The sequence below is a fragment of the Arachis hypogaea genome, chromosome 7 (assembly GCF_003086295.3).
Source record: "Arachis hypogaea cultivar Tifrunner chromosome 7, arahy.Tifrunner.gnm2.J5K5, whole genome shotgun sequence".
Lineage (NCBI taxonomy): Eukaryota > Viridiplantae > Streptophyta > Magnoliopsida > Fabales > Fabaceae > Arachis > Arachis hypogaea.
Genome location: NC_092042.1, coordinates 56,161,945 through 56,187,189, shown reverse-complemented (window position 1 = coordinate 56,187,189; position 25,245 = coordinate 56,161,945). Strand labels below are relative to the sequence as shown.

The following is a 25,245-nucleotide window of genomic DNA, read 5'->3' as shown; positions in this document are numbered from 1 at the left end:
CAATCCCAGCAGAAAACATAAGTAATAACAATGCAAGTAAAGCACTATATATATATATATATATATATATATATATATATATATATATATCAAGAAATTCAAGAAGCAAATAATCATGTTATATGATAGAGCAAAACCGTCGGCTTAGAATTTTCTTCTCGGTTAGGGGAAATAACTTCGTTGCAAGTATAGTTCCAAACCAACAAGTAATGCTCAAATAAAATTTTAATTCAAAGGATGTCACAATCAATACAAAATAATCGGGAGTTTTTTAGTCTCATGTCATCTTCCCTAAGAGTTGCAATTGAGTGATCAATTATTGGCTATGGGGGATTTGGGATTTAATTATAAGAAGCAAGAACTTAAAATGGCAAGTAATTAAATGAAAAGCAAGTAAAAGCAATGAAAATGGAAATTAAATGGCAAAAAGGACTCTTGGCAAGAATTGGGGAATTAAGGATTCCTATCCTAGTCATGGACCACAAACATGGTCGTTGTGTGGAATTAATCCCAATTAGTCAATCCTAACATCGAGACTTAGTCAAAAGGGCATAATTAATCTCAATCCACAAGTCCTAGCCAACTATATTAATGGAAGGCTTAGAGTTAGTGGAAACCAAATCAATTAACAATCCTCACACAATGTAGGATGAACATCCACCACTCAAGTTCACTCAATTATCCAATTTTCCAACCAAGAGTATGAAAAATTAGGCAAAAATCCAACCAAGCATTTTATCAAACATTGAAAGGCATGAAAATAAAATTAAATTAAATTACGATGAAATTAAATTCCAAATCTACCAAAAGCAAGAAAATAATAATAACAATTAAAGGAAACAACAATTAACATGAAAACATAAAATTGCATTAATTGAACTTAAAATTGACAAGAGTATCCATAAACATAAAGGTAACAAAATTGAGAAATTAACAAGATAAACTAAAGAAATTAAGACAATAGAAAAAAGAAAGGTAGAAGAGACTAGATGAAAACAAGAATTAAAAAGGAAAATTAGAAAGAAATTAAACTAAAAACCCTAATATCTAGAGAGAAAGGGGAGCTTCTCTCTCTAGAAAATGACCTACATGATGCTAAACTATACCTAATTGCTCCCTCCTCCCACATGGAGTGAGGCCCCCTGGATATAGCACTCCATCAGTTTCAGAAAGTCCCAAAACTGGGCTCTGGAGGCCTACAAATCGCCCCCAGTATTTTCCTTTAAGTGAGTCACGCGTGCGCTGACTTGTGCGTACGCACAGATGTGTGTGTACGCACACGTGCTAAATTTTCTCTTGTGCATACGGACAGGACGTTGTGTGTACGCACACATGGCTGTGTGCTTTTTTTGCGTACACATAGCAGGTTGTGCGTACGCACACGCCAGTGTGTGCTTCTCCTTTGATTTCTTCATGTTTTCTCCTTCTTGCATGCTCTTCTCCCATCTTTACCAAGCCACTCCTATCTTATACCTCTGAAATCACTCACAAACAACATCAAGGTATCGAATGGAATGTAAATGGAATAAAATTGACTAAATTAAGCACAAAAGAGCATATTTTCAAAATCAAGTATAATTTAGGAGAAAAACTCAAAAGCATGCTATTTAGGTGAATAAATGTGGGTTTATATGATGAAATTCACTCAAATCAATCCAAAATTTATCATCAAATATGGATTCATCATTATACAATTAGGCAAGCAGTTCAAGTCGGCAAAGCAAGCAAAAAGATAGAAGATGCACATGATGAATGCCTATCCTATATGGCTGTGATATCACATTTTCAGTTCAACTGCCAACCCGACACATCTCCATGGAGATGTTGCCTTTTGGTCATGAATAAAATGGGTACCCCCAAGGATATCGTGCCCGGCACACGGTCCAGGGATATAGTGCCCGTGCACACTCTTGTAATTCCCAAAGGATACGAGTGGGATACTCTGCCACAGACCTCACATATCAACGTGAGCGGGACTAACCACTGTCCTTACGCCGCTACCGCGATCTCGACAAGCAGAATTAACCACCATCCTTGCCAAGCGCATAGCGTCTCAACAATACCAGTAATAAACAGTAATTCCATATTCCTTAGTGATCACTTTTAATATTCATAAATTCATCATTATTCTCTGAGTCCCAGACTCGTCACAATATTATCGATTCACATTCCCACAATCCATCACACAATCATCATTACAGTACTCTGTCATCTCACCCAACAAATTTGATCCTCAGTACCCCAGAAACCTAAGTCTCTGTCTTCTAGATTCATACAAAATTTTACTAAATTAAATCACTAACTCATCTTTAGAAGTACTAGAGCCTAAGTACTAGTTAGTATTCCTAAACGGCACTTAAAGAATGTTTGGAAAGCTCAAAAACCTTTGAAAACGAAGAAAAATAATTTTTCTGCAAAACATGAGTCTCGCGTACGCAAGCCTCTGTCTCACATTCGCATGCTCTTGAAAAATGGGTGGTCGCGTACGCAACCTCCTGCTCACATATGCGAGTGTCCCAACCTGAATGGGTTGCTTGCGTCGCGTGCTAAAGTTTGCGTACGTAAGGGTTGCATTTTCAATAGCTCGTGTACGCATGCGGTACTTCGCGTACGCGAGATGCCCAATTCAAATGGTTTGGTGGCGTCGCATGCACTGTGTCGCGTACGCAACACTCGCTAGACTTAAAAATTTTCAATCTGTAGAATTCTAGTTTCAAACACCAAACTTTAAACGTTCATAACTCATTCTACAAAAATCTATTTTTATCAAACTTTATATCCATTTAAAGATCTTAAAACAACATTTAATTTAAAATAAATTTCAACCAATTAAAAAAATTGAGGTTCAAGTTATGATCCGTCAAAGTTTGGTAAAACAAGGTTTTCACAAAATCAACAAGGTTCTCAAATTTCCAAAATTTACAGTCGATACCAAATATCCTACAACCATAACAGTTTCAATGGACTTAAATGATATTTATATCCCCTTCAATTCACTCCACAACCTATCAACATGCAATTTCACCATTTTCATCCTAAAATTCTCATTTACCTTCCTCTAATTCACAATTAATCCACACAAGGTATTGTATTACCATTTCCAACATTTATTAATATCAATAAGCTTTACAATCATTATCAACACTCAAAATCATCAATTTCAACCTCTATTTCAACAATCAACAACATCTTCAAAGTTCAACACCATAATTCATCAAATTCAACAATACCATCATACATTATCAAATTCAACAATTTCCAACAATCAATTCAATCCTTTCCTAAAGTCTACCAGCCTAAGTGTCTAGAAATATTATATATTACATAGAGAAAACTGCCATACCTTAGCCAATTCCTAATATGTACTATACACCCAATTGAATCCACACTAAGCTTCCACAAGCTTTCCAAACTCCAACAAGCCACCAATAAACTCCAACAAGCATCAACAATCAATATTCCAAGCTATACACATTAATGCACCACAAATCAATATCTAGGGTTCCTAAATTTACAATTTCACAAGGGATAAGATCAAGCTTACCTTATCCAACAATTTTGGGAGCAAAACCCAATAGCAACCAAGTGCTAGAGTGTACTTAAATACCCAAAACACAAAACTCCACTCAAAACTCAAGCCTAAAAATTAGAATTTCATAGGGCAGAGGAAAGAAGAAGAAATTTCGAATTCTTACCCACACAAGTTAAATATAACTAACGGGCTCGGCGAGAGCTTCGTATAGCCGTTGACAGCACACGAATCGGAGCACCGTAGCTCGAGTTATGGCCACTGGAAATTGGTGGTGAATAGTAACACTCTCTTCTCCTCTCTTCTCACTTGCTGCTGTGTGCGTGTTGTGTTATGTTGTGAATGAGCTTAATGGGTTCATTTAAAGTGTCTTTATATGTTGGGCTTGGATCCAACTTGAGTTCGGTCTAACCCGTTAACGGTTTTGGCTCGTTTGGCTCAACTTTGGGCCAAACCTTTAAAATTGTTGTCCGATTTTCAATTCTAATTATTTTCTTAAGTTTTTCTACAGGTTTTTTTTATCATTCTTGCACAGCACTAGACATATTTAAGCCGGTACTATCGGTTAATTTACCGGTACGCGTTTTTGCGCCATTTTCCGCAGAAAATTATATTTTTCAACTTAGAAAAATCTACTGATTCCAAATATCATATTTAAATTTTTTAATTAACATTCTAAATTTTTGGATCCTATTTTGGGCCGTTAATTTATTATTATTTTATGTTAATTAATCGGTTAATTATTTTCAATTCTTACAATCAACACTCATCTACTCAACATCTAAAATTTGTTTTGGCTCAGAAGACCAATACAAAGGAAACCTTTCCTCTAATAACTGATTCATGTAAAATGGAAATTCACTCTCTACTGACCTAACTTTTATATACATATTCTTAAAATTTTTGTACGAAAATTTACATAGTCCAAATATGGATAAACCGAGATAACTACTCAGATTCACCCATAATCCTCAACAAACCCCCTTTACTTGAAATAAAGAAAAGAAGATGTTCAAGGAAAAGGGGTACTTCAAGAAATTCATTAAGACTTTAAATGCGTTCATGAATACCCACGAATTTAAATGTAACTGTGATAGGGTACAATTCAACTAGTACGAAATTCCATATTCAAAATTTGTAAATGAAGTCTCAAACCTAACTCTACAAACATGCATGTATATAAGTAAATATAAGTTCTATCATCTCTCTTTTTACATACCTATCATTTTCTTTACAGCACAAAATCTTTCCCCCATCAAATATCATTTAGGCTAGATACAGATTCTATATCAGCAAATAGTGACCTACAAGACTTCATCTCCGCACTAGTCCAACCATACGGGTCAGAATCTGACCACACTTGCTTTTCCTTATTCTTTATCTTCAACACACTTACAAATAAAACCAAACAAGAAGTAGGAAAGGAATAGAAAGTTTATCACAAAGATTATATAGGAAAAAAGATGCTAACCTTTCTGGCTCATTATTATCCCATAAAAGTATACTCCTCTTTCAAATTTGTTTCACCACATTTTATATCCGCTGTAAAGTAGTTTCTTGGAAAACCAACAACCATAGACCTATCATATCACACGATTCCCACGAACAAATCCTAAACCGTTTGCTCAAGAAGACACCTTTCCTATTCTTCAAATCATTGCGCCTGATTACCTTGAGCTAATAAATGCCATAGGGACTTGTTGAATTAATTACAAAGTCACTGTTGCCAAAAAGATGAAAACATCCACAATACCTTTTCGTTCATATCATTCAAAAAAATCAAGTTAGACTTGGAGGCTAGGACATATCTTTGAGTTATAAGCCAACCTACACCTACAAAATCCAACTTGCTTATTTGAAAGAAACAAATAGGTCAAACTTGAGGGCTGTGATCCGTCCCTACAAATATGATAACTACTTATAATTTAGAGATATAGTCTAACCATAGAACAGCACAAAATGTAACAAACTCCTATATTCCATTCACCAACTCTGCTAATAGTTCAGCGGGAGAAATAGATAACCGCAACTAGAAATCCTAGTAAAAAAAGGATATATACATTCCAATTCCATGTAAAAGCATAACACAACAATTCAGAAATACAAAAGAAGTACTATCGTAGAAAAACTAGAAAAATAATATTTCATTGACTTGGACAAAGAAGTCCTTTTTATATGTGCCATGTTCACTTGGTGTTCTTTGGAAGCTCAATAGATTTTGACGAGGAAATCTTTTAGAAAGTAACATTTTCATTGGAAAGCTATATTTCGTACACTCCAATAAGATAAAACATCTATAATTTTATTGATAATTTTGTTTTTAAATTTGAATTTGTTGTTGGTATGGTATTTTTGGCTTTGAAATTTTTGAGAATTCCATCTTTCTTTATAACTTTTGCTAAATAAAATACATTCTAAAGAGTTTTAGGATAATCAAAAATAATTTTTCTATGGATATGATTTTTTAATTTATTAAAAAAATAATTTAATATTTTAAAATTATTCAAATCTAATCTTTGAGTATAAGACAAAAAAGCTGTAAAATATTCAACTATATTTTCAATTTGTTCTGTCGGAAATGAGATCGTCAAACCACCATGTAATTATAATGGTTAATGAAAGCAACAATATATGAGAAAAAAAATTAAAATAGGATTATACGAGAGAATTAGAAAAGAATCAAGAGGAAGAGATAATTTCATAAAGAAAAATTTTAAAAAAGAAAAGGATATCAATTCATTAATTTTCTTCTTTTCAATTACATTCTTTCTATATCTATTTATAGTAAATCAATTAACTCATAAAACTATTTTAATTTAGCTTTAGGCTCATTTTTACTCATTACAAAATATAAAATTAAAAAAGTAATACAAAATGCTAAAAAAAAAGGTAGTTGTTGCAATAAAAATAACTAATACTCATTTATCATCACAATTAAATTAAAATGGTTGTAATTGAATTAGTTAGTATAATTTGATATTAAAATGAAATAATTATTTTAAAATATCAACAATACTTACATTATATATTGTGACAATGCAATACAACAAAAAACTTAAAAAGATAAACAACAAAGTATAACACAAGACTATGATACAACAGACACACTAAGAAAATACCATCTTGCAATTTCAAGAAATAAAATGAAGAAAAGAAATCCCAGAAATTGCAAAAAAAAATTATATATTCAAATAGGAAACTAACTTTTTGAAATTAATATCAATCAAGTTTTTTTATTTTAAATTATGAACTTTAAATCTTAATTATATCTTATCACTTTTAAATTTAAACCCTAAATTATCCAAACATAAAAAATAAAAAAATTATAATAAAAAATTAATTAAGATTAATTATTTAAAAAATTAATTAACAAGAACTTCTCATCACTTATAAAAAAAATTCTAAATTCATATTCTCGAATTTTACAGGGACTCTGTTTTCAAAAATAATTAAGTAAATGAATTTAACTAATTTGTTTTAAGAATTAAAATTTTTAGTTATTTCATTTTAGAAAAATTTCTCGAAATTAAATTATGTTTGAAAAGGCCATGTGACTTGAAGGTGGGTCAGTCTGTCAGAGTTGTGAAATTCAATGGGGGCGCGTGTGTGTCTATGGTAGTGTTGCGTGTGCGAGTGTGACCACAATACATTTTCAGCTCTTTACCAAAATGCCTTTTTCTATTGATTTATTTTGCATTTAAATTTACGAATTGCGAGTTTGAAACTTGAGCTGCTGCTGTTCCCGCCTATGGACGTAATAGTTCAATTTCAAATTTTCAATCAACGTGTAATCGGATTTGACACGGAAAAAACATATCATAATTAATTATTGAGAATGTCAGAGGATTATTAAAATTTATTATTTTTAATTATTATTTAGTTATTAATTATGAAGTATGGTTGAACATATTTTGGATACAACACTCATCGACATTTGTCCGACACGTGTGTCTATTGTGTCCAAAATGTGTCTCAATAAAAAATAAAAAATTCTTTTTTGGACACACTTGGACACACCTAAATACCATCACGTGTCAGCGTGTCCAGTCTTAATCTTAAGATATATTCTTAAAATAAATTTAGATATAGTATATATTATTATTTATTAAAACAAAAAATATTTTAAATACTTGATATAATTAAAATAAGACACTAAAAATAATTTAAAAAATTAATTCATATTTTAATATCAATAAAATATTAAAATATCATTACGATTTATCTAAAAGATACTTTATATTTTATATGTATGCATGTTTCTGTGTCATGTAAGATTTTAAAATTCGCGTGTCGACGTATCCCGTATCGTGTCGCGTCCCGTGTCCGTGTCAATGTCCGTGCATCATAGGTTATTAATAATTAAAATTATAAAATAAAATATATTATTAAATTATTAAATTAAAAAATTAAATTAAAAATCTATGTATGTGTCTTTGAAGTTGAGAGCAATGAGATGTGTTAGAATAAAATCTTAAATCTTAAATTACCAAAAAAAAAATTAAACTCTAAAGTTTTTATATATAATTGTGAAGTTGAAGTATAAAATAAAGAAAAAAATAATAATAGTCAAGTACCAAAATAAAATCTTAAATCCTAAATTACCAAAAAAAACTTTAAACTCTAAAGTTTTTATATATAATTGTGAAGTTGAAGTATAAAATAAAGAAAAAAAATAATAATAGTCAAGTACCAAAATGTCAGCGTTTAAATTTTTGGAATAATGATTTCGTCATTACTTGAAGTTCGAAATAATCAAAGGGTTTATCCAAAAGAGAATGCTACAGTGCTGAAACTAATATTTTTTAGCTGGTGCTCTGAAATGAGCTGGCCACACTATATAATAAACATGTGTTGCTGTTGGTGTGACAAGGAAAGCTGTTGGTATGACAAAGGGAAATCAAGAAGTAAGTGGAAATAGCAGAATACAGTAATTGGTCAGGATGGTGTCGGGTAATTAAAGGATGGTGTCGGATAATTAAACCAAAAAATTTGTATAAACTGAGGTGGTTATAATTTGTTAATTTTTATTACAATTGGGTTTTTCCTTTTTGTTACGGTAAGATTTTTTGGCAAGTAAGTAAATTGGGCTTACATTGTGTAGGAATGATCCAATATTTTGAAAATAAACATTTTAATACTAATACATTAACTAATACTCCTACATAAATTAGGTAACTTAGTTCATAAATTCAAAAAAAAACTTACTTCATAAATTCTTATTTAATAATAAATGGTTAAATTGTTATCAAATAAACTAAATATTTTATCTTTTAAAATATCAACTAAACTAATATATTTACAAATCGAATTTTTTATTTTTTTAATATTATAAAATATTTTTTATTGATTTAAATTGGTTATCCTCTAATACACATTGAATCAACCTATTAACAATGATTTAATACAGTAAATTAAATAATAACATTCTCACTCATTTCACGAAACACAATCTAATTAATTTTATTTTTAAATTATAAAATTAAATTTTTTTTACAATTTTTATTTTTAAATCATTTAATTCATATTCCATTTTTTTTTAACTTTAAATTAATATTTATTAGTTTTAAAATTATAAGACAACTTTTTTTTCCAAAAATCAAATATATATCACTAACAATATAAGCACATTGTATGACTACATTTATTTTCATATTGCGTATTTACTGCATATTACTAATTTTAATTAAATAAAAATATTAAACATAACAAATATTTGAAGCATTACAAGGATTTATTATAACTATGTTAAAAAATGAGTGATATAATAACTATGTTGTCTAGTCCAATTTATAATTTTCATCAAATTTCTAAATTTTGTTCTTATAATTAATACTACAACTATATAAATATCAAGGTGTTAAAAAGAGGAGCATACGGCATATATACTTACAAGCCATTTACGTTGTTCTCGTAATCCTTCAAACACATTTAGTGTGTATAGTGTAATGGAAGTGCAATATGAAAATAAACGCAGCCATACAATGTGCTTGTATTGTTAGTGATGTATATTTGTTATGTTTTATTTTTTATTTAATTAAATAAAAAATAAATATTTAAAACTAGTAATATGCAGTAAATACGCAATATGAAAATAAACATAGTCATACAATATGTTTATATTGTTAGTGATATATATTTAGTTTTTGGAAAAAAAAAGTTGTCTTATAATTTTAAAATTAATAAATATTAATTTAAAATTAGAAAAAAATTGAGTATGAATTAAATGATTTAAAAAATAAAAATTATAAAAAGTAAAGAGTGCAGCACTCTTTAAAAGTTAATCTATTATCAAAAGTTATCAGATAAATTAAAAATATTTATTATTGTTATTATTTTTTTCTTTTTTTTTGTCATGGCTGAATAAACAAATTGACACCGACAAAAAAAATTAATTCCCTTGTGTTTAACATAGGACGACCTTTACACCACAAAAGTATTCAGAAAAACTTGATCGAATTCTTTCATTACTTCTGATATTGTCTATGCCATATCTTCAAATATCTTCACTATTTTGTTTGCTGGTGCTTTCACTATCGTTCTGGCAAGCCACAGATTTTGACGATTTTAAACCTACTCCCTTACACCTCTGCTATGAATGACCTTCAAAGCTTGAAAATCGCTGCCATATAAGAGGAAAAAACATGTCTGTCGCTGCTGCTGGTTGGCTAACTCCAAACACAAAACCGATTTTGTAGAAGAACCACGATCTCCGTGAAGGTACCATAATTCTCAGATGACGACGCAGTTAACTACATGGCAGTTACAACAAATTTATTATCTTTTATTTTAAATTATCGTTAACGTGTACGTAATAGAATGAAAAATTAAAATGTAATTATATTTAAATAATTATTTGTATTACTTTTTTATTAATTTATTCAAAAAAATTAAACTTTAAAGCTAATTGATATAAAATATTACAGATATAAAATTAAGAGAAATTTTTATTTGTATAAAAATGAACCTAATAAATAATTATTTTATTTAATATATAATTAAGAGTATTTTTTTCTTTGCCAATAAATTATACCTAAAACTTTTTTGTCATAGTATTTGAACAAAAAAAATTTATATTTTAAGAAAAATCAATAATATATTTTTAATAATATTTTTAATATAAAATAATAAATTTTCAATATTTTTTTAAGTAATATATATTAACTAAAATAATATAATTATTTCAAATAATATATTTTAAACATAATAAAGTAACATATTTCAATAAAAAATTATATAAATAAATTTTATATAAATTTTTGTTTTGCACAAAATAAAATTATATGTTTGTTTGTTTCTGACGTTGTATATATGTTTTTAAATTAAATTTATATAATACAAAATCTTTTATCATTCACGTCATATTTAATATTATAATTTTGTTTCACACAAAATAAAATTATATATATTAATTAAATTTATATAACACAATTTTTTATTATTGTATTTATATTTAATATTATAATTTTGTTTTACACAAAATAAAATTTATTTAAATTTTAATATTATATACATAATATATATTTAATATTATTTTTTTAAAAATTCTAATATATCTTTTTTTTTTAATTTAGTACATGAATTTTCAACTTATTTTTCATGTATTATTTATTTTAATTCTAAAGCCCAATAATTTTTTTTGTTGTACAGACATGTCGCTTTTAATATTTTTATACTATTTTTTTTGTTTTAGATTTCGGCCCAATATCTGAAACTTATAAAAAAATCTAAAATTAAAAAAAAATAGTTAACCTGATTAATAGGTTACCTTTTTAAATCCAGACCATTCAAATAAAATATAATAAATAAAGAGTTCAGATTTAATGAATTAACAAGGTGTGTAGCACTCCATACTTAACAAGGAGCGTTTAAGGATAAACCGTTTATATTGCTAGTGATATATATTTGCTTTTTGGAAAAAAAAAAGTTGTCTTATAATTTTAAAATTAATAAATATTAATTTAAAATTAGAAAAAATTGAGTATGAATTAAATGATTTAAAAAATAAAAATTGTAAAAAAATTTAATTTTATAATTTAAAAATAAAATTAATTAGATTGTGTTGCGTTAAATGAGTGAAAATATTATTATTCAATTAACTGTATTAAATCATTGTTAACAGGTTGATTCAATGTATATTAAAGGTGTAACACCCTAACCTTTAGCACGTCATGATCGTACCAAAAGTAAGGAGTTACTAACCTGTTCTCCTTATTTACTATTTAATATTGAGCCTTTAGGTCGATATCGCGTTTCAGTTTATAAGAAAATACCAGAAAATAGATTTTAGTAATTAAAATCACATAACAAAAGGTCTCCAAATAACAATAATCACATAATTATTAATAATAAAACATGACATACAATTAAATTCAATGTAAAACTCAAATACAATATCTATCCCTCTGGATAAAATAAAAACCCTGAAGCAACAAGGACGAGGGAACTCTATAAAAATAACAGGAATCACAAGTAAAATCTACTAATCGTCTGCAGCTTCTTACTGAGTCTCCGAACCTGTGTCACTGAAAGGGTGGAAGATTTGGGGTGAGAACAAACCACACGTTCTCAGTAGGGAATGGGAATGCCGTAAAAGTAATAAAATAAAGTGCAAATAGTTAACTTTACTCAATAAAACTTTATTTTTATTGAACCCTTTGAAAATACTCTTTTTCTACTTTAGCTAACAAATTACCTCTTTTTAAAATCTCTAAACTCAATTCAAATTTTAAATATAAAACTAGTCACATTATCCGTCTTTCAGCCACGTAGTTAATCCTCAGTCAAATGTCAATTCATAATCACTTTAATACATTTACAAACAAATAGTACAAGTAAGAGATTCAATTCAATGTACAAGCAAGTCACAACAAGACAGATAGCACAATCACAAAGAAACAAAACAAGCAAGCACAATCAAATACAAATATGCAAACAACATGATGCATGTCTATCCCTAATGCAGGCCATGAGCTCATGTGTCGGTTGCCTATCCGCTTCCGACATTACCCGGGCACAAGTCCCAGATATGGCTTTCTAGATGCATCAGTGTGCTTATAAGTCGTACGGCTAGGCCGCATCAGTGTGACTTTCCAAATCAATAAGCGTACATCTGAAAAACAGTTCTCAGTGTGTGGGCGTCCCCACTTTACATTTGGCACTAAGGCCCAAACAATGTCACATCTGCTCTCCTGTGGCAGACGCTTCATTAATTAATATATTTCTTTAATCTTTGTTTTCTGCTCTCCTGTGGCAGAGATTCCTTTTTTTAAAAAACCAAGCTCAAAACAATATTTAGAACAAAATCTCTCCTTACAAAATTGGATTTAAAACATTATGTTTTTCTTAATAAATCTAGTTTAAAAATAGAATACACCTTTTCTCAACTAAATAAATCTCAAATAATTTAATTTTCCAAAACCAAATCTTTTAAAATAACTTTTCAGATAAAACCTCATATTTTTATAAAATTTCGGCAGCACTTCCCCTAAAACTCGGGGTTAGCCACCCTTTTTTGGGTCCCAACTGAACCATTTTCAACATCTTTTCAATCGAGAAATCAAATACATATTCATCAAATTCAGTCACAAATACAACGCAAACTCATCATTCAGTCATTTCAAACAATCATAAATTATTTACAAATACTCACTAGACTTCTATGGCATTCATAGTTTAAAAACAGTTAATTTCAAAACAAAATCTCCTACCTCTGTATGAAATCAAAATCAATGAAAACTCCGAAAAACTTTCTGACCGAACTGCTGAAGAGGAAAGCATCAGAAATCATTTGTGCCTCCTAGAACTCTAGTTGACCGAACTCAAGGGGCAGGAGAGGAGCTACGTCACCGTCGACTTCCACCGATAAAAAAGATAACGCCAATACGTAGAGGAGGAGGATACGAACACTTTTATCGGATTAGATTTTTTATTGGAGTTATGGATCACAAGAAATCGAAACCAAAAATTTTACGGCGCCATGGTTTCTCTCGTTCTCTCTCACGGTTTTCTTTCTCTCTCGGTGCTTTCTTTCCTTTTCTTTCTTAACGCTAAAAGGGAGAAATGAGATGCTGAAGATGATGATTAATGAAAATTAGGAAGCTTAGGTGTCGTTAGATAATACATATATAAACAAATATGTGTCATGAAAGGAATATCATTGGTTTTATAATATAAATGCATGCATGCATAAGCCATGTGTTGTCTTTTCTTAACTTTATTTTCTTAATGGCTTCGGTCATTAATATAATAATAATAATAATATTTATAAAAATTAATTTAGACAGTAACTATCAATATAATTTCTGATAGATAATTTAAAATAATAGAATAAGTTATAATTAAATTAAATTTTATTTTTAAATTTAAAGTGTAAAATTTAATTTCAAAAACTCAGGTGTTATAAAAGAATAACCAATTTAAATCAGTAAAAAAATATTTTATAATATTAAAAAAATTAAAAGTTCGATCTGTAAATATATTAGTTTAGTTGATATTTTAAAAGATAAAATATTTAGTTTATTTGATAACAATTTAACCATTTATTATTAAATAAGAATTTATGAAGTAAGTTTTTTTTTCTTGAATTTGTGAACTAAGTTAGTTAATTTATGTAGGAGTATTAGTTAATGTATTAGTATTAAAATATTTATTTTTAAAATATTGGATCATTTCTACACAATGTAAGTCCAGTCTACCTACTTACCAAAAAATTTCAGTGTAACAAAAAAAATGAAAAAATCCAATTATAATAAAAATTAACAAGCTATAACCACCTTAATTTATACAAACTTTTTTGTTTAATTTCCTTATCACACCAACTTCTCTTGTCACACTAACAGCAACGCTGAAAAATATTAGTTTCAGCACCGTAACACTGTGCTTATCCAAAAGGATGTAGGAGGGTTAAGATGAGTCTGACTAAACTTGGTGACCTACATATGTTAACAACTTGGTGACCTACATATGTTAACAATTTTCCTATTTCCTAGTCTAATACTTTTAGAGTTTTCATAAAAACCGCATCTTGCTACAAGGTATAAGCCCGTTTAACCATTTATATTAAATGATAATAAATGCAATTTCTAAAATAATCCTTTAAATCTACATCTATTTCATGTTTTTCCAAAGCAAGAAAGGTTGACTCCATTTGACTCCTAAGATAAGGAACATATTTTTTAAGGTCTTAAATAATCTCAAATGCTCTTGCATATTTCAAAAGTACCATCAGATCAGTCTCAAACTTAAAGCATGACCTAAATTTCACTCATGCTCATAAAAGCTTTAAAATATGATATCTTATAAGTTTTATTTTATCATTTTAAATTATACAAAAAAATTATAGTTTATCAACTAACTTGCATATATTTTACATAATTAAAAGTATTTGTTTATATTTCTCTCATGCGAATTGAATAGTAAAAACATTCTTGTTTAGACTTGGTTAAAAAAATAACGTCATGATTCATGTTAATTAATTTGAGAGACTACTTGATTGAATAACGATTTGAGAGAAATTTTGTTCTTTTATTTGTGAATAATCAGACAAAATTAGTTAACAAATAGCAGCAACAAAGCATAATAAGTGGATAAAATTAGTAATAACAAAAAGGACAAAAAACCTCTCTTCCTTGGAAAAAAAAAAGAGTATAACAACCTCTCCATCTCAGTACATCTTGTCATTTGTATTTATACAAGAATTTTCCGACTCGACCACTGCCATGACCAGGGTATAAAAGAAAGAAGGGAAAAAAGGCTCAGTAGCTTCTTTCTTTCGCAGTTGGAGTCCCAACATATCTAAGTTGGTCATTAGACTCTTTAAGCATATAATTTCAAAAGCACTTCATGGAAAGCCTTTCTGATTGCTTCTCTTTTGAGCTTGAGCGCAGCAGTGACTAGACCAGACTCTGGAGTCCATGGTTCAGGAAGCAATTCAATTTTTGCAGGGATCTCAAATTTCTCCAAACGAGCCTTCTTTCCTTCCTGCAAATAGTTTCATAGATTTGTTATAACAAAAATTGAATAATAGTACATTTTTTGCAACTACAGAAGGCAATGCACTGCACTGCAGGGTCTAGACTACAGAGATATTGAAATAAACATGTGAATGACGCTATCAATCAAGTTTCCCACATTAAATAACCAATACGCTTTACAACCAAATTTAGATTGCTCCCTAGAACAGTGATGCATTATTATCTCGGTGGGGTGGGGTGGGGTGGGGGGTTAAATTGACTGTCATATGAGAAATCCTGATTAAATTGGAATAAAAATTTTATTCCGGGAAGACAGATATTATCCACAAATAAATAAATATGCTAGGTGTACACTAAAATCAGGTACCTTGTAGAATACAAATTGAAATACAAAATACACATAAAAATGAATTAAACTACACATGTATCTATACACAAATACAATTAATTAAACTACACATGTATTTATACGCAAATACATGGTGGCTGATTTTGGTGTGCAAATAGCATTTTTGACAAACAAAGAATCCTAGGTTAGAACAAATGTGATAATTTTGTATTCTAGATCCCCTAAAGTGAAGAAACTTGTGAAGTGATACAATGAAAGAGTAATCACCCCTTGAGATCATTAGGTGAGATCCTGTAAGGATGAAAGTTATTGATTCAATGGTGATCAGTACTAGAACCCAGTTTGTGAGTAGAAAATGCATATATTTGATGGGTGTTTAATAAAGTTAAATTCAAAATTACTTGTTTTTATGCCCGCTCTCTCCATTGCAATAATCAACAAATAGCATAAATCTTGCTTTTAAATTGATCAAAATTGATTTTAGATATCCAACTATGTAACAACTGGTACCTGCACTTGGGAAAAATTCAGACAACTACAACACAGAATTGAAGAGATAAATCAGGGTGATTCCACCCCAACAAGGAAATATTATTGAATGAACTAAATGCAGAATTGAAAAGGAAATGAGGAAATGCTTGCAACTTGTTGAGTGAAGCTATACTACCATGGAGGAACATCTCCATGAATAATTTGCCTCTTTTCCCTCTTACTCTTATTTTTATAATTGAAGCTTTGTAAATTTTGAATTGATTGGATTATTTTCTGAATGTTAGAAAATATGGGTATTTCTATTTTGGTGCTAAATTGAGTAATTGTCGAGTTCATTGCTTAATTGTTGATTTTAAATTTATAATTTTCTGCACTTTGGACTTGTGGATGATGTTTATTTTCCTTATAGGTAAGTAGTGTTTTTGGTCTAGTTTGAGAGTAGGTTACCTAAGATGAATCCTGAATCATTGTTCCTCATGATTAGTGGAATTAAATCTCAAATTGAATCATGTTAATTAACATTGACTATAGCTAAATTTTCCTATTGTAGGTAAACTTGCTAGGACCATGTTAATTAATATGAACTCATTTCCACAATTTTGTTATTTAACTTGTCAAAACAAATTGTGTTAAATTTCATTAAAGCAAATTATCAAATAACGGTAGTTAGTCTTAGGTAATTACTCTTAAGTCAATACTTCTATTTGCATTGAAATTTAAGTTCTTGTTTTATAAATTTAATTCTTATTAACACCCCCCCCCCCCCCCCCCCCCCCCCCCCCCCCCCAAAAAAAAGGAAACCTCCAATCAAACGTCAAAGCCCTATTAGAGCACGACTTGGGTACACCAGTAGAGTTATGCTCATAGGGTCTAACCAGTACACTCTTGAAACTCACATCCTTCCACAACACTTAATTTCAACAACCAGAACTTCAAATTTGGTGTCATGAAGTGAATCAGCAATTGATGACAATTGCGACATTCTTCACGGGCACTAATTACTCCACTTTATGACTTTATAATTTCCTACACATATGAATCCAACAATTTCAACCATTTACAGGTGCACTACTAGCATCTTTCTAAACCACAATTAATGCGTGCTCCAAAAACATTTACAGACACTCATCCATGAAAGAATTATATTCACACGTTGCACTAGCCTCAATAACAAATTCTATGACCATGAATTAGATCTCAGGAAGAAAATGGAAGGGTTTCGACCTTTACTTGATATTTTAGAGGTTCAAGGAATCCTTTAAAACTCATTGTTCAAATAGTAGTAGTCACAATTTGAGGGCTCGACCAGCATAGCCTGCCTAACAAAACTTTGGAAATAAATTTACATTAACATCAAAAGTGGCACATACCTTTACAAGTGACGCATGCACCTCCTTCATAGTGTCTTCTCTCTTGCATAGTTCTGAAAGATTTGAATAAGCTATGCCTTTACTTGAGGCCCAATCTTCCAAAGTAGATGGAGAAACTACGACGAGTGCCACACAGTAATTGTAGATAGGATCAGCATGCAACATAATATTGTCCACAAAAGGGCTAACACTAAGAGCTGCCTCAACCTGTATTCGATAAAATTAGTTACAAAGGAATATTACTAAGAATGATGCTGACGCATTCCACAAACCAGTATTCATACCTTTCCCAAGGAGACATACTCTCCATGCTGCAATTTAACAATATCCTTTTTGCGATCAATGATTTCGAGGCAACCGTCTGAATGAAATCTCCCTATATCACCACTGTAAAACCACCTCATTCCTTTTTCATCAACCTTTAACATGAATGATACAGAAGTTAATTCATGCAGTCTAAAGAGAAAGAGTGCCCCTAGGAAAATAAGAAGCGATATCTCTCCCCCCCCCCCCCCCCCCCCTCCTCTCTTTTTTTTTTTTTTCAAAAGCACAAAAAAATGACAATGAAGCTATACCTTGTATGATTCTTTTGTCTTTTCTTCATTTTTGAAGTACCCAAGTGTCACGTTTGGACCACCAATTACAATTTCACCCCGGGGCATGGGTGAGTCTTTTGTTAGATACCCACCTTCAGGCCAATCAATTAGCTGAACCAAAAAATAATAATAATAATAATAAATATCAAATAAGATGTTTTTGGGTGGGTACCAAAAGAAAACCAAGCTGCCATTTTAAGACAATCATGCTAAAAAAAGGACTTGTACCATAGCCACCCTCCCATTTCAACTTTCAACATTAAACAAGGCAAGTATGAAATAACAATGTTTCTGACTGAGGTGAATTACGAAAGGACCATAAAGAACAAGATAGATGCAGGTCCTTTCAAATGATTTTTTAACAAGGACTATGAATTACTTTTTATCTGATGTAACAAGGAAATGAAGTTGACACCCAATATATCCTGTAAGAGTTGTAATGGTCTCTACAATTTCATAAAATATGGATACATAAATTAGAAAAGATTTACTCATTTGAACTTGACATCAAATATTTACTTTTGATGGGATGTGACGACTGAAAACTCAACTTTCAAAATGTTTGGCCGTAATTTGAAAGCATGTAGACCTCTGAAATAGAGGCAAGGTTTCTGAAGATGACATATGTTTACAAGTTGCTCAAGAGTCATGGTCGCCATATAGTGGTGAAAACTAGAAGCAACACAATGACAAACCCGGTTGGTTACAAACAAAATCATACTCTATGCAAAGAAAAGTTAATAACAATAAAGCCTTTTTCCCATAGCCAGTTGTCCTTCTTTGATAGAGGGATATCGCAGCATATAGATAGGTAACCACACTTAAATATAAACCATATCTATGGACAAATCATTTTCATAAAATCCATTTTGTCTCCCTCTACCTCTTTCAGTTGAGCTAGCATTCATTTGATCTACATATATTGGACTTCTACCTTCTTGTATGATTACAAGAATCTTACGATCTTTACCAAAATAGACGCTATCATAACTCCAACCTATTAATCTTGTACAGTGGGCCAACTCATCAAGTACCACAACCTTATCTTTGCAACGGTGACTTTATTCACTTGTTGGTTATTTACTATCTAATATTCAATTCCATATAATAGTGTTATAGGATTTTCCCTTAAACTTCAGTGAGACTTTTCAGTCACAAAATAACACTCAACACACTACTCTATTTCCTCTATACAGGTTAAATCCAATAGGTAGCTTACATTTGTCTAGATAGACTGAATGACTGATTTGTTTAATACGGAATAGATCAGACAGGTCCCCAGTATTAAAGACATACAACAACTAGAAAGTATTATCCCACTAGGTGGGGGTTGGCTACCCACAGTTAAAGATATAAATGCCAAATTTATATTGAAACTTGTATGTTTTGCTTTTAACTCTCAAGAAACTCAGTCAAAATCTTCTACCTTGATATCTACTGACCTGAGCAAAGTAAAACTTGATTTAGGAGGACTTATTATACTTGGGTGAAATTTTCTTAGCCAACAATATCGTCACTTTGCCTTGTAAAGCGTGTTGTCATTCCTATAATTTCCAATCTTTGTCAGCTAACCATCATTGTCGTCTATCTATTAAAACCATCCACAAAATCTTAGTAGCCTATTATTTAACTTTTCCAAATCAGTGCAAAAGATGAAAAGCTCTTTGATCATTCTGATATCCCCTCCATTAGTTATAAATTACTTTAATACCTCTGATATTTCTCCATCAATATCCACAAAAAGGAGAGTAGCTTTCTGTGATTAACCTTTTTTAAGGCAAGAAAACAAACTAGTTTCTTGCAAAGTGTGTCTCATATCTCAATCACCACTCAATAGTACACTGCCTAATATTCATAACATGGGCTCATAAGTTTCAATTCCTCTAATCCTGTATTTTATACATAGGGGATTAGACCATCGGTACTCCTCTACTCATCCAACATTTACTTGGACTTTATAATCATGTTGAACAACTTTGTAAATCAACTTATGCCTTTCCCTCCTAGACATTTCCATACCTTAAATAGGTATCCCATAACCAGTCTCATTAACTTTTTATTATTCATTCTCTTGAGAGACTCCTCTAACACCGTCTCAAGTTTTACAATAGAAGTTAATAAATTTTGTCCTCCTCTCTAATAGTTTAGCCTATCAGACTGCAAGAATGTCCTATACCATTTATATAAAAAACTAACTCTTCAATCTTCTCCTGATGCCTTATTACCGAATTTCGTGAACAAAAACTCCACCTCTTCATCTTTAATACATTTCAGCTTGTCAAAATCAGATCCCCCCCACTGCTGCAAGCAGCAGTAGCTTGTAAATGCTTATATATCACTATTTCAGTGCCAAAGGATTGATATAACCCAGGATGCAAACTGACGAAACATGGAAAAAAATTGTGGGCGCACACACAATGATAACAAATCCAGGAATTTAAGCTTAACAGCTCTCACCAAAACCATAATCAATTCCCATCAGCAACGAAAAAAGTCTGAAATGAAAAGCAAGCACTAAATTCTTTTGTTAATTTCATATTCTAACATGTACGGCGGATATGGAATATCTCTAATTAGACGTCTAGATAACTGTGCTTTTGAAATGTCACAGACTCGAAATATAAACTGCAAAGAAAAAAGGAAGGCACTAAACTCAGTGGAGTATGATTACATTAAACTATAGGATGAAACGGAACCCACACAAATTTCACAACGAAGGCAAAAGTTGCATTCAAGCATGCATGAACAATTGAGGTTAAGCTACTAAGAAAGGATAGCAGTGACGGGTTAGGTAGTTTGCTAGAGGCCGTTGAGTTCAAGCTTCAAACTACCATGCTACCATTATACTAAAACAACAACAACAACAAAGCCTTATCTCGCTAGGTGGGGTCGGCTACATGGATCATGCTACCATTATACTAATGTTAACAAATATATATATAAAGGTAAACTTGATCTGATTAAGCATTACCTTAATAAATGAGCATGGAAGAGGTGGTCCAACACGACCAACAGATGTATCATCAACATCAGAGAATGTCCCACCAGCACAAGTCTCTGTCAGACCATATCCTTGACCTATTGGAGCACTGGAAATGACAATCCAATATAAATATATAAATATGAAAAGAAAATAATAAGTGCAAGTGTAAAGCAACAGAAGTTGATACAAATATATCATTTAGAAGCCCATCATAACAGAAGTAGAAGTTGAGTGTGCAAAAGAAATATGCAGGCTGCCAGAACAGTTTGAACTTTCTATTGATATCAACTGTCAAGCCGATTGTAGCAAATCATTCACAGGCCATAATATAGACTAGCAGTTCACATTTCAACCTTGGTTCGAACATTTGGTAATACAGCAATCAGTCAATCGCTCTTTTACAACAGAGCTGTCTCAAAACTTGCTGCCTTGGATACCAATTTGGTCAAAAAGGTCACAATTAGAATTGTGGATATAGATTTCTTAAGCTAATTTGTTTCGTCGCTGGTATTGAAACTTTTGAAAGAAATTATTAGAAGAGATTTAAGCAAGCGGTATTGAAACTTTGAAATTATCAGAAGAGGTAAGCATAAAAGGACAAAGTACAGATATCAAACATGATAGAACACAATAATGTCGTTTAACCCATGTAGCTAACCAATGCGATAAGTCTCTATTGTTGTTATCAAGTAGATATTTTTGTCCTCTATTCAAATATTTCTCCTTTTATTTGGAAAGTTCATATATTGATTATTCATATATCAAGACTTACCCAAGACAAATATTGATGAATCTCTGTGTATCACCAGAAAGAGGAGCACCACCAGACAATATAAAACGGATACGACCCCCTAGAATTGCCCGGACCTTTCTAAACACAAGAAAGTCCCAAAGTGCCTTCTCCAAGCCCCAAGCTCCAAGCCAGCTACCATTAACTGCTTGCAACCTGCGAGCATAGGCTAAGTTGAACAACTTCTTTGACAACCCTCCAGTTGCATTTACCTACATGGGCAAGCTTAAGATTTTATTCTTGGTCCAGTGACTAAATGAAAGTCAGCTTTCATGCAACCACCTCACTAACACATGATACGATTGATGCATGATGCATAGGTGTGTCTTCACACCTCAAATATCAATACCTTCTTGAACACTCCATCACGCACTCGATCAAGTATTGCTGGTACTGCTGCCATTAATGATGGCTTCAACACTGTAGCATCCCCCTTTGTTCCTTTCTTAATCTTGTTTGATGTATCTGTTAAGGTCAGAGGAGATCCATATCCTATTGCACTTCCACAAGCTGCAATCAAATTCTAAAATGTTTTCGAGATTGATAAGTCGTGAAATAAACAAAAATTTGATGTGCTTAGACAGAAATATGCATTCAGTATTTCAAACTACAAAAGTATATCCACATACCTCAGCTGCTAATTCAAGGATATGGGCCATTGGTAAGTATGCTAGATATGTGTCATTTCTCCCAAGGTCAGGAACAATTGTCATCACAGCAGAGACAGTTGCTAAGACATTGGCATGTGTCATCATCACACCCTTTGTGAAAAAACGAAAAAAATAAAGTATTAAAGGAACAGCACTACAATATAAACAAGAGAATCAAGATGGAAAAGGAAGTAAAATAAAGCACCAAAATTTGGTCCAATCAGATATACTATTTGGGATCACCAATCAAGTGAAGTGATTTAGAAATTGATATTAGAAAAGCTAAATATATATATGAGATGTTTCGAACCTTAGGTAAACCTGTACTTCCACTTGTGTACATTATAACGGCAACATCAGCAGGATGAGGTAAATCAGCATCAACAGGGTTTTCTCTACCAAGCTTCTCTACATTAGCAAAAGAAGTTACGATCCAGCCATGCTCAACAGATGAGGCTTCAGATGGGATATCATCATCCATGCATATCACACGTTTCACTGAATCAAGTTGTCCACTAATACCTACAAGTGTCTTCAGTTCTTTTTGGGCACATATCACTGTTGTAACCTCTGTCTGGCACGCATTTTGTAAGTGAGTTCACAAAATGAAGCATGCAAACTTAAGAATGCATCATCCTAAAAGAGTTAGAGAAGAAAATAAAAACCTCATTGAGTGAGTGACATAACGCTTCCTCCCCCAATGATGCATAAATAGTCACAACTGTCACATTTCGCCTGAAGCAACCCTGAAGGTGCATATGAAAGGCTTAAAGAAACAGAAAAATTATCAATCACTTTTTTTAAGGAAAATTAGACGTAATAATAAAACTAATATTTCACCGAATTCTACAGCACTTAATGATGCATAAATCTCTTTTTATTGATTTGGTGGCTGAGAAGAAATTTTCAGTTATGCTCAGATATATTGGCTTTACTATTATCCTTTCTATATAACCATTTGGATGAGTAAAATTGACAATTCTCTAAACTGAGATTATCGTGTTAATTTATATCTCTAATAACAAAAAATAAATAATTAAAAAACGTGAATATGTGATTATCATAGCTCAATTTTGGTTTGGTGTTTACAATTTTCACAATTTCTTATAATACCCAAAATAAAAAAACCAACTATTTCTCGCCAATTTTCATGAGAAGTAAGAGTCTACATTGATTAATTTTCAAATAAAAGAAAGACTTTAATTTTTAAAGCCACCCAATGTAAAATATACTTTACAATTTACATTATGCATCAATTAATATTAATTCATTCAGAAAAACTCCGTTTTACACGGTTAATTGTTAGTGGCTGGGTGCATCAAAGATGACTATTGAAAGACAAAAAAAAAAAAAAGTTAAATAAAATAAAATAAAGAAAAGCAAAATCGACCAAAAATAAAAGAAATTAAAAAAAAAAAATACCTGGAGCGCAATGAACCACTCTTCCCTAGTATCAGCAAAGATGGCAGCACGCTCTTCCCTGACATGACCCAACGTGGCCAAACCAGAGGCGAATCCGCAAACTGCTTCGAACGTTTTGGCGTATGTGAGCCACTCGTAGTCTCCCAAGTGAAGCTTCTCGAAGGTTCTACCGTCTTCGCTGGTCACCACCTCCCTCGACACCAGCCGCCGTGTCCCTAGCAGCAGTCGCTCCGCATGCCGCCTGCAAGTCATCTCAAATAGCTCCGCCAGCGTCGCGGCTCCCTCCCATGACGTCTCCACAAGTGACTCGAAGCGCCGGTTCCTCACTGCCAGGCCCTTCTGCCCTCCCACGTCTGCTGGCACGGCGCGCCGCTTTCTTCTGCCGCCGCCGCCGCCGGAGGCGTTGCGGACGAGGAGGGTGACTAGGAGAGGGACTACGACGCCCGCAATGTAGGGAGTCATTGTTGCTGTTGCTGCCTAACTGAATTTGAGGCGTGAGATTTGGGATATAAAATGTGAGGAGTTGTGAGAATTTAATAGCGAATCTGGGAAAAACAGGACTTATTGCATGTCACGCCATTGGACTATGTTGCATATGTGATTGTGCGCGTGTCATAAAAAAAAAGATTTTTTTTAATAAAAAATATTTTTTTATTTTTTAATATATTTAATAAATTTTTAAAGATAAAAATTAAAAAAAATTTAAAAAATTTAAAAATTATCATTTATATTTTTAAAAAAATAAATAAAATATTTTTACTACTTAAATATAATTAATAAATATATTTATTTTTTGTATGAGATATTTAAATTTAAAACTATTTTTATATTTTAAAAAAATCTTTCATATAAAACTCAAAAAATATATTTTTTTTAAAAACTCTTCCAAACAAATCATATTATATATTTTATACTTATTAAATAGAGTTTGACAGTGTGATAATATTTTTTATGAAATATTTTTCCGTTAGATAACAGTATAACAATTTCTTTTTATTGTTTAGCTGCATTTTCTCTCAATTGAAATAATTACTTTATAGATTTAAATTTCACAATTTATTGAAGTTACTTAACAGATTAATTTAATCTTAA

The 25,245-nt window shown here is 31.2% G+C and overlaps 1 protein-coding gene and 1 long non-coding RNA gene across 2 annotated transcripts; both read right to left on the bottom strand.

The window, feature by feature from the left end:
• Positions 1-11,842: 11,842 nt before the first annotated feature.
• Positions 11,843-13,627, bottom strand: LOC140174236 (uncharacterized). Its single transcript, XR_011863496.1, has 2 exons — positions 13,237-13,627; positions 11,843-12,051 (listed from the first exon to the last, which is right to left on the bottom strand). It is a non-coding gene; the product is annotated as an uncharacterized lncRNA (long non-coding RNA).
• A 1,500-nt stretch (positions 13,628-15,127) lies between these two features.
• LOC112703146 (long chain acyl-CoA synthetase 9, chloroplastic) lies at positions 15,128-24,760 on the bottom strand. Its single transcript, XM_025754473.3, has 11 exons — positions 24,154-24,760; positions 23,397-23,477; positions 23,042-23,305; positions 22,711-22,842; positions 22,431-22,604; positions 22,064-22,293; positions 21,280-21,397; positions 18,288-18,419; positions 17,997-18,131; positions 17,713-17,919; positions 15,128-15,508 (listed from the first exon to the last, which is right to left on the bottom strand). The coding sequence occupies exons 1-11, from the start codon at positions 24,613-24,615 to the stop codon at positions 15,344-15,346; spliced, it is 2,100 nt and encodes a 699-aa protein (XP_025610258.1). The 5' UTR covers positions 24,616-24,760; the 3' UTR covers positions 15,128-15,343.
• Positions 24,761-25,245: the final 485 nt, after the last annotated feature.